General features: G+C 33.9%; 2 protein-coding genes across 2 annotated transcripts; both read left to right on the top strand.

Moving 5' to 3' along the window:
* Nucleotides 3,551-6,701, top strand: LOC109728174 (transmembrane protein 56-B). The gene is made up of 9 exons (XM_020258524.1): nt 3,551-3,630; nt 3,906-3,999; nt 4,539-4,627; nt 4,731-4,869; nt 5,178-5,252; nt 5,343-5,464; nt 5,549-5,624; nt 6,162-6,221; nt 6,393-6,701. The coding sequence occupies exons 2-9, from the start codon at nt 3,922-3,924 to the stop codon at nt 6,528-6,530; spliced, it is 777 nt and encodes a 258-aa protein (XP_020114113.1). The 5' UTR covers nt 3,551-3,630; nt 3,906-3,921; the 3' UTR covers nt 6,531-6,701.
* Nucleotides 9,555-13,393, top strand: LOC109727789 (calcium uniporter protein 5, mitochondrial-like). Its single transcript, XM_020257968.1, has 3 exons — nt 9,555-9,875; nt 10,772-10,963; nt 12,625-13,393. Exons 1-3 carry the CDS (start codon nt 9,654-9,656, stop codon nt 13,096-13,098), a joined length of 888 nt encoding a protein of 295 aa, XP_020113557.1. The 5' UTR covers nt 9,555-9,653; the 3' UTR covers nt 13,099-13,393.

The following is a 14,600-nucleotide window of genomic DNA, read 5'->3' on the forward strand; positions in this document are numbered from 1 at the left end:
TATCTTATATAAGCCATTTGATTACTTTTTCGGTGCAAGTTTTAAGCCAATTACTTATTCTAATAAAATTATAGTTACATAAATTATATAAAATACACTAATTAGACCCGTAAAAATAAAACGATACATTCAAATTTTAAAGTTTATCAGTCATAAACAGCTCAAATCAAATGACTTAAACAATTAGATAGCTGGATCAAAATTGGTCATAGTTCATATATGTTCCACACATTAAATTAGAGCAAAAGCTTTAGCACAAAACCTACTTGATTCGAGAAAGAGGTTAAAATTTTTTAAAAGATTTTAATTATTTGCTAATTAACAACTAATTAACTGATATTTTTCAAGTGGAAAATACAGAGCAATTTTGCAACATTCTAAAAAGAAAAATTGTGAAATTTAATGTTCTCACAAGTTTATGCGCTTCATCATCAATTAAACAAAAGGCACAGCACAAATACTACGTGACCCTTTTAGACACCATACACTATTGCTTCTATTTTTGCCTAAACTTTGTACTAAAATTGTACTTGTTAAGTAGATGACATATTTAATTATGCCTATTTATTTTTGTCCACCATTTCACAATTTCTCACATTCCAACAAACATAAAATTGAATAGAGAATATAGTACTCTAAAGTTGAGGATAAAATTCACAATTTTTTTTTGACTTGGTATGCAGTTACTTTTGTTTTAAAAAATAGGGTTAATTTCATACAGGTTCCTGCAAATATAATGAATAGCAGATATATTCCTACAAAGTTCAACTTTTATAAGTTATTCCTGCAAAAGTTCTTATGTATTCAGATATGTTCCTACCATTGATCTCCGTTAGAGAAATCTAGTTAACCACAATTAAAATACTTAATCATGATCAGTTAAAAAGGTAAAATGATATTTTTACCATTCTTCATCTTCCTCTCCTGCTTCTTCTTCTTTTTCCGCTTCCTCTCCTGCTTCTTCTTCTTCCTCTTCTTCTTTGTATCTTCATTTTCCTCCTTTTCTCCTCTTTTTTCTTCTTCGTCATCGTCGTCGATGATCCGATCGTCGTCGCTGTCGTGGTGCCCGCGTGGGCCGTTGTCACGGGCGCCTCCGACGGCATTGGCCACGCTATGACCCCGACAAGTTCCGCAACCCCGTTGGCCGCAACCCCGACAAGCACCGCAAGGTCGCCGTCACCGCCGCCGCCGTTCGCTCCCAAGCCGGAAGAGGAAGAGGAAGAGGGCAAGGATAAATTTGTCATTTTACATATTTACTGTTAAAAAATTAACAGTTTTCTAACTGATCTTAACCAGAGGGACATATCTAAATACATTAGAACTTTTGTATGAATAACTTATGAAAGTTGAACTTTACATGAATATATCTGCTATTTATCATATTTACGAAAACCTATATAAAATTAACTCTAAAAAATAATAAATATATATAGGACGAGTAGGAGAGCTAAAATGAGCTTTTGGATTTTATGGTCGAAAAGTTCAATTTGAAAATGATTTGATCAATTTCTAAGAAAAAGAAAAGGAAAGTAACTACTACTTGGTCAAAATTAGGTGGTTTTATAACATCAAGGTAAAAGATAATAACAACAATAATACTAACTTTGTTGATTGTTATTTTTGTTTAAGTAAGCCGCACCGTCACAAAACATATTATAATACAGTTTATGAATCAATTTTGCTTATGTAAGAATTGGTAGCTCGCGATAACTATTAATTTACAAAAATGTTTTAGAATAAATTAAATAGTCAGTATTATACATTTGGTCGATACAGTCATCCGAATTTTCAAATCATAAACGCGGTATTTAAGCTGTATTTGCGAATATCGGATAAATTGTTTTAAAACACTTTTATAAAGTGCCCATAACAATACATAGATTATTATTACAAAAATAATTGGATCCCTTCTCTTTTTTTTGGTAACTTTATTTTTTTTTTTATTATTATTATTATTATTATTATTATTATTATTTATATTATTTTTCCTTCTCCTCTCGTAGGCTAATAAACCCTTTGGGACGTTACATGGACGTTCCAACTCCAAGCACATAAAATTTAAGTAGTAGATTACGTGGCAGATTCTGATTGGTGGAATAATCTTAATCAAAGACTCTCCCCCCCCAATGCGTTTCTTGCGTGAAATTGGTGGCGAAGGATTCGCTACAACCCCCGTTGCACAACTTTATACAACCCAATCAGGTCATTCATTAAAAAATTTTATATTTTATTTCCATAAAAGGATATATTTTTTTTTAAAAGGAAAAAAAAAGAGAAGGGTAAATTAAATTTCTGCATAATGACTTGTAAAAAAAGAAAAAAAAAATCTCATATGGCTTTTAAAAAATGTTTATTATTAAATTATTACTTGCTATGCACATCTAATTTTGAATTAATTATATTTTCTATTTATTTGAAATTAATTATACCTTATGATTTAATATAAGATACTTTACTAAAATTGTGCATTTACCTCCAATTCTTTTGGTGTAAAACTCTATAATCGTTGCAAATTTTAAAAATTATACCATAAAAGATTTAAAAATAAGTATAAAATAAACTAATAAGCTGTAAAGAATTTATACATAGGCTTTAATTTTCTTTAAAAAAAAAACACAACAATTTTCAAAATAATCACGAATTTTTTGGAGTTCGTAGCGGTTCCGTACATGCACGGTTATATGAGATCCACATCAATCTTTAGGATCCTCGCACAAGTATCGCCACGTGTCCACCAGTTCCATCCAACGGCTCTCGACACGCTGAATCTCGTTGCGTTTTAACGACGACTAATCCAACCGCTTCTGGAATCGTAGACTCGTAGTCAATCGAACGCTGTTATTTAAAATTTTTTTTTAAAAAAAAAAAAAAAATGCAAAGAGACCCCCCACCTATTTTCAAATTTTAACAACGCCAACATTTTTTTCAATTACATTTTTTTTTTTATACAGAACAAAGTAAGCTGAAGCTATCCGTTTTGTTCATTTTATTTTTCAAAAAATAACAATTTAATTTTTTTTAAGTTTTGATCCGATCATCTAATAAATGAAAACTAATTTGATTTTAATTTTAGTTTGTCGGTATGAATATTTGAATTTTTTAAGACAGTTTATGCAGCTTACTTATCGATCAATTGACTGATTAATTAATTAATTAATTAAAATTAAGTTGGTTTTTGGGGTTGTGCTTATTGTATCAAGTAATAGCTTTGTGTTAAAAGTTAATATACATACATATATAATTATATATGCACTGAGTTGGTTTCTAATTTGTTAACCCAAAATCAAACCAAAATTTTTAACTAAAATTCCAACCAAAATTAAATCATTTATATTTTCGGTTTAATTGCGTGATTTTTTCTGTGTTATGCTCAATCCTACTTAAAACTGAGATGTTAATTTTAAAAAAAGTTAAAATTTTAGAGATGTTAATAAAAAAATAAAAAAATAAAGTTGAGGGCTCTGTTCGGAATTACCTGTAGGTGAGGGGGTGTTCATAAATTGTCACCTTGAACATATATAAGAGATATATATATATATATACCGAATAAAGCGAGCGTTAATTTCTCTCTCTAGTTCTCTCTCTCTCTCTCTCTCTCTTCAATCTTCGTCTCCGTATTCCTTGTTCCAGGTAATTTATTTTAAAATCGATTCCCAACGAAACAGTTTTTCTCTTTTTTGCGTACTCCTCAATATGTTTTTAAGTTAAATTCTTAGGTTTCGTAGCATTTTGGTGTGTTTGGGTTTATGGGTTTATGTCCTTTTGTGTTCTTTGTTAGGTTTTTTTTTTTTTTGCAATTTTTTGAGAGATTTTAAGATAAAAATTGTAAAGTTTTGAGCTTTTTAATTAGTATGTTTTTGTTTGTTGGGTAGTAAATTTTTCGTTTTTTTTTATTAATTGTTCAGTTTGAAGGAGGAGGCGATGGATTGGAATTTTGGCCCCAGAGAACAAATTCTATGGCCTGTTACTATTTTCTCTGGAATTATCATGTGCAAAATTGTAAGTGTTTCTCCAAATTTTGGTGTAGTTTTTTAGTTTTTTGAAATAGATAATGTGTTAAATCATTAAATTTCTCTCCTGTGGCTTAATTTTGGTGAATTGTTTTAAGTTTCTCTCTTCATATATTCCTTTATTGTAATTTTTCTTTTATTTATTGTAAGTAGCTAATCTGAATTTGTGAATTGGTTCACTAATTAGAGAGAAAATTAAGAAAATGTATTATATGTTCATAAGCTTTTTCTAATATCTCTTGTTCTCTTTTTATGGGCCCCTTGTATTTGTCTCCCTTTAACATTACATTTATTTATATTATCCACTAGATTAGGGTTTTTACAGTGGTAATTATTTGATTAAAGCAAACAAATAGCCAAGTAAATGTTAGCAATTGATGATGTGGGTATAACTCGATATTAGTTTGCGAATTAAATTTTGAAGATTCTGATATGTACGATAATTGATCAATTAGACCATTCCTGGTTTGTTGTTAAATATTGCAAATATTCGAGACCGGTTTAATACAATTTGTTTCGTTCTCGAAGGTATATGAGATCACGCACCGCGTTAGTCCCCTGTTCTTTAAGGGCTATAATGGACTAAACAAAATGCAAAAGATCGAGTGGAATAACAGGTCAGAGATGTTTACGTACAAATTTGTGGTCGCGATAAGAATCCCATAATTTGGTTTATCCTCCTCTTCTTTTCTGCTAAAGATTTTTGAAATTTTCGCGCAGGGGTTTCTCTACATTTCATGCATTTGTTGCTGCGGCGATTTCTTTTTATCTGACAGTGATATCAGACCTTTTCAAGGAAGATGCTAGCAGTGTCCTAATCATAGATAGAAAATCTTGGCTATCTGACGCCATATTCGGGGTATGTTCTTCAGTCTAAAATTTGATTAATAATTGTGTAGTTTCTTTTGATTACGAAAATGTTGTTTACCTAAAGATTATGCTGTTACTGTACAATACAAAACTTTTAAATTAATACGGAGTTAAGATACGGCACAGCTAATCGTTTTGCTCAAATAATCCTTCTTTTTAGACTAGATGATATTTGTATGTAACAATCTCCGCAGCATCTTAATATATTATAATCTCGAGATAAATCTTAGAAAGTACTATTTGTCAGCGCAAACACTTACCGAATTGACCTGCCTAATGTTCTGAAACAAAATACAGATCTCTCTTGGTTATTTCCTTTCGGATTTGGTGATGATCCTGTGGCTTTTTCCTTCGTTAGGCGGGAAGGAATATGTGAGTATTATCATTCAAATTCCTAACTAGTGACCACTTAAAGTTCCCCCCTACATGTTAATTAAATATTTGTTTTCTTGATGAATCCAGGTACTGCATCATGGGCTCTCCATGTATTCAATCCTTCTCGCTCTACTGTCCGGCAAAGCGCATCTCTATATTCTTATGGTTCTCTTTACTGAAGCGACGACTCCCTTTGTAAACCTTAGATGGTACAGTTTGGCATAGCATTTTTTGTAAAGTTCCTAGCTCACTTTAATCTCCTATTTTTGAAGTTAATTACTGTATTTTCGCAGGTATTTGGATGTTGCTGCACGAAAAAGTTCGAATATCTACATATACAATGGAGTGGCCTTGTTCTTTGGATGGCTGGTAACCTATACCGCTTAACATATAACATAGTGAAGTAATAGACATTCTAATTTTGGATTATGATCCATGCCATGCTAAAGTTTCCGATGAATGATCTGCGTGTGATGTCGGAAATTTTGTCGTCTCGATCAGATGACTGTTTGTCAGGCTAAAATGCAGGAAAACCCGTATAGATTTTGCAATTTCACATTTCCCCTGGTGGAGGTTTGAAACCTGATGTTACCCATCAACTTATGGGCAAAGTGATAGTTCATTGCTGCGAAGTGATGAAATCTTGTTTGTTCAAGGGAACCAGTGTATAAGTTTAGCCCTTTATAATAAGCAATTAATACCGGAGACATTCCTATTAAGAGACTTTTTTTTATCTCACCATTATGACTAGCAATTGAGATCAAAACTTAGTAGAACAAGTTTAAATCAACCCATGAACATCGCAAAAAGCATAAAAAACTGTCAATGAACACATGAAATCAGACGCGCTTTTTACTGTTAGAACACTACTTTTACGATCTTCTAACAGATTGATTATTTGTTCAGGTTGCCCGGATCCTTCTATTTGCATACTTCTTCACTCACATTTATCTTCATTTCGATCAGGTAGGCAGCAGGCTCTCTTATCAAAAAATACGCTCATTCGGAACACTAATATGCTGAAAACAAATTAAAAATATATAACAATTTTCGTCATGACATCAAAATATAATTCGAAACCAGTCCCTTATTAAAGATGTTTACTCTTATTCTTTTTTCTGTTTTTATTATCCCCAGGTGAAAACCATCTTTCCTCTTGGCTTCTATAGTCTGATAACGGTGCCTCCGATGCTGGCTTTGATGAACTTGTTCTGGTTCTGGAAGATTTTCAAAGGAATGGTGAAGACCCTCTCGAAAAAGAGGCGTACACAATGACGAAATTTGCGACATTTCTCTCTTTTTCTTCATTTTCCTCTTATAAGAGTAGTAATAATTTCGCCACACTAAAAGTTTGTATTAGTAGCATGAATTTTCCTCTTTTATCTTCTCATGCAATGTACAGTTGATCAGGTGAATGCAGCAATGTGATACCTACTATTTTCTACACTTGTATAGCAGAGAATCAATCCAATTCCATTTTCTCAGAAATAAGGAGATTAGTAGTTTTTGAATTCAATTTAAAAGAGTTTGAAATTGGTGCATAAATTCTCCCTCTAAATTTATCTGACAGAATATTCTGTAATCTGACAAAATTTTATGACAGTATATGCTACTTTTTCTGAAGGGAAACATATGGTAAAATTAGGTTTCAAAATTAAAAAATTTTAAAATTTTCTTTACTTCAAAATTTGTGCGCTAAATTTTTTCGCAGACTTTTTAGTCCCTGCACATCCAATTTTCCTTTCCAGCAAAATAATATAATATAATGTATTATTATATGATTTTTTAAATCTATTAATAAATATAGAATACAGCCTTTGATGCTGCCTAAGATAAAATTTAACAATAAATTTGAAAAAAAAAAACTTAATGACGCGATAAAATTTAAACTGATTGCGACTAAATTAAATTAAATTTTAAAATAAAAAATAATTTACTATATTTTTTTAAAATCTGTGGAGTGTCTGCAAGATTAGGGGCCGTCTCAAAATTTTAAGTTGAACACGATAATTCAATCATTATATTCAAACACGGTGATTGGATTATATTTTTTTTTTTTTGTATTTTTCATCGCCCTAAGCTAAAAAAGAGGAAAAAGAGGGATTAGAGTGTGATTGGATTACTTTATTCTTTTTGTATTTTTTGTCGTCCCTCAGTTAAAAAAGAAGGATTATGGTGTAAATATAAACACGGTGATTCAATCACCATATTTAAACACAATGATTCAATCATTGTGTTCAACTTAAAAATATCAATGTGACGCTCACATAGTAAGAAAAAAGATATATATGTAATATATAAATTTGTTAGAATTATTTATAAATTTTTTTTTGGAGAAAGCTAAATATAAAAAATTAAAGCCTTTGAAAAGACTTACTTATTATTATTATTATTATTATTATTATTTTGCAGCATAAATTTCATACGGAATACCAGAAACTTTTTAATTTTTATTTTTTGTTGATCAAATATGCCATTAAAAGTAACTATAATTAAATTGAAAAAGTTAAAAGCTGTGTCAAATAACCACTTAACAAAAGCTTCCAAAATGCTCCCAACAATTGTCAAAAAGGAAAGTTATTAAAAAAAAAAAGTGCTTTAATTTTAGCGCAGCATCGAGCTAACATGTATTAAAGAGATGCATAAAAAAGTGTGCCCCAATCATATAATTAATTGTTATTATGCATTATCCGCACGAATATTACAGTTTTTTTTTAAAAAAAAAGGAGTCGACGTGTTAAAAGAAGGTGCTAAATTATACGAACCTGTGCACTCCACCACCGACTACTTACGAAAAATTAATTAAAAAAAAGGTTAATATATCATACTGCTCTCGTGAACCTAGTGAATAACAGATATATTTCTATAAATTTTAATTTTTATATTAATTTTTATAAAAATTTTAATATTTTTAACTATATCTTGACTATTAGTATTTTTTAAAAAAATATAGTTAATCATAGATAAAATATTTAATCTTGACTAGTGAACGAGTAAATTGACCTTTGTACTCCTCTTATATTATTTGTGATAGTAAAAAAAAAAAAAATGATCGTTAAAAATTTTTAGAAGGATATTTCTGTATAATTCTAACAATTGAAATTTTTAGAGAGATATATTTGTAATGGCAAATGATATTTTATTTATCTTCGGTTAAAAAATAAATAGTGATATAACAGTAACAAACCAGAATAGTAAATATGAATATTATTGAACTTTTGTAGAAATAAATATGAAAAGTTAAACTTTATAATAATATATTTGCTATTCGATATATTTATAGGTAGCTGTATAAAAATTAATCCTAAAAAAATTTATTGAACTACATGTCATACTATGATATACCGTATTTAGATAGCATTATTAAGGGTAAACTTCAAATACCATTCCTGTGGTTTCACACTTCCTCACTTTAATACCTTGTGATTTAAAGTGTATTAAGTTAGTGTCCTGTAATTTTATTTTTATTTTTTCGTCAGCTTTTTCGTTAATATTTTATTAAATTATATACAAAAAAACTTTGGATACTTCACCTAAATTTATCGAATATTCACTTTAGTACTCTTTAGTTTTAACTTTGTCACTGATTTAACGAAAAAAATTAGTGAAATCGATAATAAAAAAATAAAAATAAAACCACGTGATACTAAATTAATACACTTTAAATTATAAGGTATTAAAATGAGAAAGTGTGAAATCATGGGTGGTATTTGAAATTTTCCCTAATATTAACACGTGGTTTTTGTTTCGTTTTTTTTACCAATTTACCCTTTCCATTGGTGAATGGTGATGTTAACCCCGACCGTTAACGCCTCGAAAACGCCGTTACGAGTCCCTGCGCCTGCCCCGTTCTCGCGTTGACCACCCGTTACAATCGAAGCGACCAAGAAACCTTCCGAACACGCGGGCGAAAAAATGCAAGGGGACCCCTCACCTGTTGAACTCTTTGGAACGCATCCTCTGCCATTTTTTTTTTCCTTAAACTTTCAAAATATTTTGATTCACGTAAATAGTTTTTAAAATTAACCAGGTTATTAGCTGTTTGTCATAAAGTAATTAATAGAATATCTTAAATTTTAATAAATCTCATCGATTTCACCAAATTTGTGAATAATACCACTCAATTTAATTAATAGTAAAATAATGTATAAATAAATAAAATAATTTTAAAAAATTACTAATTAAAATGAAAATAGAAGTTACCTAGTTAAAAATAATGTATAGTTAAGGGGTTTTCCTAGAATTTCACCGTCTTCTACCTTCGCAAGAGCTCTTCAAATACACACAAACACCTCCACCTTAAGTCTCTCTCTCTCTCTCTCTCTCTCTCTCTCTTCGACGCGGTACGCTCACCTCCTCCCCCGTGTTATTCTCACAGCCTCGTAGTGTAGTGCGCCAATGTGGCTCCGCTCCTCCGCCTCGCGGCTCCTGCCACGCGGGGTCCCCGGCGCTCTCCGAGCGGCGGCGGAGCACACGACCCTCCTCCGCCGAGCCTCCTCCGCCGCCCCGGCGCCGGATCTCGGCCGCGGCGGCGGCGGCGGCGGCGGGGGGGAGGAGGGGGAGGAGGAGGGGCTGAGCCCGGCGGAGGCGCGGCGCCTGGTGCGGCTCGTGGACGTGGAGGCTGTAATATCCCTTATGGCTCGGGCTTGTATATTGCTGTTCTCGGTGCTTCTGGTCGCGGATCCGAGGTAACGTAATCGGTAACCGAGGCTAGAGAGGTAAGGAAATAGAGATAGAAATTGGGATTGAGATAGAGAGAAGAGAAATAGAGGTAGAGAGATAGACAGATGAGGATTGAGAGGTGAGGGTTAGGGAAAAGAGTTGGGATAGAACAAGAGATAGAGAAGAAGAAGGGTTTGGAGAAGAACCCTTGGGGGAGAAATAGACTATTTCATTTTCATTCATGATCTCTGTTTACAGCATAATTTGGTATATATACTATCTACTAACTCATACTGGAATGTAAAAACAACTAGGCTAAGAGGGCTAAAGTGCAAAAGTGGTTAATAGAGAGGTATGGCCGGTGGGCTGCAATTCCGCGGGCAATTGGGCGTTAATTGGGCTTGACCGGTCATGAGCATCCAGTAAGCGGGTAATAGGGCGAACGGATATCGGGTTTCCATCTCCGCAGGATCCTCAAAGGAGCGGGTTTTGGGTCCGCCTTTTCCCTCCGCTCCGGAGATCTGCAGCTTCGATCCGCCAGCTCCCTCCTTCGCCCCCAATTGTCTAGATTTGGTCGGAGCTCCCTTCTTCCGCCTCGATCTCCTCTCACCCTCTGCCTCGAAGGATGCCCTAGTTCTCTCTGGTTTGCCTCCGTCCGCCCGCCTGAGCCTCCCTGCGACCACACTTCTCGCCGGTCCAGCTCGGCGCCCTCACGCCGCCGGAGCTCCACCCGAACTCGCACCTTCCTCAACCTGCCGTGGCCCTTATTTCTACTCTTACTATTGTAAAGTTGACATTTTTACTTCCTTCCCCTGCTAACTATTAAACTACTTATTCTTCAGGGCATTACAGAGGCGCTGAAGAGGCGCATACGGGAGCGCGGCGGCGGCGACGGGGAGGTGATCGGGTACTCGGAGCTCCTCGACGCGTGCGAGGGCGCCGGGGTGGCGCGCACCCGCGCGGAGGCCGCCGCGGCGGCGCGCGCGCTCGACGAGGCCGGGGTCGTCCTCCTCTTCCGCGACAAGGTCCATCTCCACCCCGAGAAGGTGATCGATCGATTTCGAGCTCCCACCCACCCCACCACCTCCCCAACAACTTTTCCCCTTTTCTCCTTTAATTTCAACTTTTCCCCTTTTCTCCTTTAATTTCCTAATTATGGGTTTGGGGTAAATTAGGGTTTCTTTGATATTTCTATGCTGGATATTTTGCAGTTTATAAAAAAGAAAAAGAAGGTTTTCGCAAAATTAATGGAGAAATTTGAATTGGTTATCTCTTCTTTTGAATTGATTTCATATAGGCATGAAACAAAAAACAACTTTTTTAATTATTTTCGGTTCTAAATTGGGTATTTGGTACTTTTTCCCGAATTTATGGGAAGAACAGGTTTTTTTTTTTCTTTTGTGCGAAATTGATTATGAGACCTGAGATGGGTTTCTCTCCTCTTCAATCGATTTCACATTCTGTTTCAAAATTTTTGATTACCATCTTTGAGATTGTGGGTTTCTTGGTTGGAGAAGAGATTAGAGATTTTTTTAAATTTGAAAAAAGAAAAAAAATTGCTTTGATTAGTCCTTTTTATTTCCATAGGATTTTGGCCATCAAATAATAAACAAGAAATTCAATAAGAATTGAAAAATATCAACTGATAAAGATTGATTAGATTTTTTAAATGCTTGTTGGGGCACAAGTTTACTGCTGATTATTATATGTACATGATTTTGTACTTGGACCTTCTAAATTTGGAATTGCTCTTATTTATTCATATAGAATACATAGCAAAAGTGGATTATTATTAATATATATGTTTACTTTATAATATCTTCATGGACCACCTTATGTTGCCCCCACTTGTTGGCAAGAAATAAAAAAGAAAAGTTTTTTTTTTTTGTTCAATTGTCCCTCCCTCAAATAGATAACAAGCAATCAGAGAGTTTGCGTTCGTCAGAGATGCTCAAATTTGTATTAGCTCTAATTATGTACTTTTATATATTTTGGAAATATATTTCGAAAAACGACGGAGGTTTCCTAATTCAGAACCTTCTGCTTTGATGCTACGTGGGATAACTAGTTTTTTATTAAAAATTTAAGCCATTACTGAATAATGTGGTTATGTTTATATCCAACTTTTAGGATTTTGAGGAGGGTAATTAATATTCCTGTAGGGATTAGAGGTTACCTACCATGCAGTATTTTTTTTTCTCATTTTATGTTATTTTTATGCATCTGAACTTCACTCATGTACAGAATATAAGCAGCAGTTTCTGTTACTGTTAGCATCTGAGACTTTCACATTCATTCTTTTCCTTTTATAATTCGATAATGATACATACTATACTCTTTGTTCTGAAATTTCTTCTGTACATGCTAATTGCTCTTGAATTAGTATAATACATGCATGGACTTTGAAATCTAGAGTTGTTTGTTTCATTTTCTGTTTGTTTGATGCTGCCCAAGCTAGTTCGAAGATATCGTATCCGCGAGTTACAGGCTATTGAACTTCATCGGTTCGTGATCTTTTCTTTCTGTTACTTCATTGGCGACTATGTAAATCTGTCGCACTTCATTTTTGTTTTTTTTATAGACCTTCTCAGACTAGGAAATTTTCTCGAGTTTATGCCGACCTAAACAATCATCTGACGTATGAAATAACCGGAAAATTGAATTTGCTTTTGACTCTAACTGCTTGTTCTGCCGCGCTCTTCTGTAGGTTGTAGATCTTGTAAGGAGAGCCGTCCCGCTCGCGCTCGCACCGGAGGACGACCCGAGGAGGGAAGAGCTGAAGCAGCTTCAGCAGAAGAAGGAAGAGATCGACGGGCTCGCGCACAAGCAGGTCCGCCGGATCCTCTGGTCGGGGCTAGGGTTCTTCGTCGCGCAAATCGGCGTGTTCTTCCGGCTTACGTTCTGGGAGTTCTCGTGGGACGTAATGGAGCCGATAGCGTTCTTCGCCACCACCAGCGGCCTCCTCGTCGGCTACAGTTATTTCCTGATAACATCGAGGGACCCGACTTATCAGGACTTCATGGAACGGCTCTTCTGCTCGCGGCAGAAAAAGCTTTACCAGAAGCAGAATTTCGACGTGGAGAGGTACATCGAGCTGCAGAAGCACTGCAGAGGTCCCTGGGATAAGATGGTTGCCGAGAACGATACTAATAATTTTCAGAATATTTCGCTATTTAAGTGACAAATTTTTTTTTTTCTCTCAAAATTTTTTCTGACTACTACCCAGGTATTTTATCTGCTTCTGGGTGTATGCTTAACTAATACGAAAAAGGATTGAAGAAGCTTGTATTTATGTTTCTGGGCTTTTAGTAAAAGCACTTTTGTTCAAGATCTCTTGTATCACTTGTCTCCTGCCAAATAAAGTTTGGGGGAGCCAGTGTAACTTTTTCCTTTTTCTTTTTTTTCTTTTGTTTTGGTGTAATCTATAAGAAACTAGTTGCCTTATAAAGAAAGAATGATGGTTATGGAGAGTTGAAGTTTTGATCCTTTTTTTTTTAATTTTTTTCAAGCTTTTAACAGTGCATCAATTTTGGTGAGAAAATCATTCATGATAACATTTGAATAGATGAATTGTTATGTGCAGGTTATTAGGGGAGTTCAATGGAATCCATCCAACCTAAAAGTTTTTAAGTATAATAGATTTGGCCCCATTAACATATATCGGAACTATGAATTATAGTAAATCGACTATACGATCTTTCAAAATTTTAATTATATTATCTAATATTTTAATTTATTTGATTTGACTCGATCAATGGCACTTTAACTTCAAAGTTTGAGTTAATTATTTACTTTAACGAATTTATAATTGTGAGAATTATATGAAGTATATTAACTAAATCTGTAAATATAAATGACGCATTTAAATTTTAAAGTGACCGACTCAAATTAAATAAATAAAAAAACTATGTAGAAAAATTAAAATTTTGGAAGGTCAATCTAAAATAGTTGATAATTCATGTCAGTTTTGCACATTTATCTATTAATTTTTTATTTTTCATATAAACTATTGGATGTCAGATTGTTAATATATGAACTCCTTAATAATCTCTCTCTCTCTCTCTCACTTGTAATCCAATAACCTCCTTGAACTCTTATGTTATACTCTAATCTAAGTATTGTATCAAATCGCTTTCGACTCTTCCTAAATCGATGACGATTATTTCGAATGACGACAACTACTTTGATGTTACTTTCGAAATCACAAGATAGTGGAACTTAACTGAAAAAAGAATAAAAGTAGCAGCAAAATGTAAAGGATAATAATCCAATTTCAACAACCAAAGACTTCGGATCAAAGTAAAGCAACGGAATGCAGGGAATTACGCTGGAAACTGGGAGGGATGGATCTTCAACAAGATGAGGTTTTGCTGTGTGGAAGCAACAGGTCTGATCATAACATTGAGGAAGAAGATAAGTATCAGATCACTTTTACACCCATTTTCTTTTCCTTTCGCTTTATCTTTCTATTCTTTTTTTGTTTCTTTGACTCTCTACGGTAAAACTAACGAATAAATGGCCAAAAGCAGCAGATTGCATGCCCTTCTTCGGCTGCAAAGAATAATCTGGATCTTTCTTTTTGTTAGAGCCTGCCATGATCAGCCTACTGCTTTGGAATCGATTCGAGTATGTCACTCATTGCTTGATTAAAAAACAAAAAGTGGAAAAGAAAGGAAAAGAAAA

The sequence above is a fragment of the Ananas comosus genome, linkage group 23 (assembly GCF_001540865.1).
Source record: "Ananas comosus cultivar F153 linkage group 23, ASM154086v1, whole genome shotgun sequence".
Lineage (NCBI taxonomy): Eukaryota > Viridiplantae > Streptophyta > Magnoliopsida > Poales > Bromeliaceae > Ananas > Ananas comosus.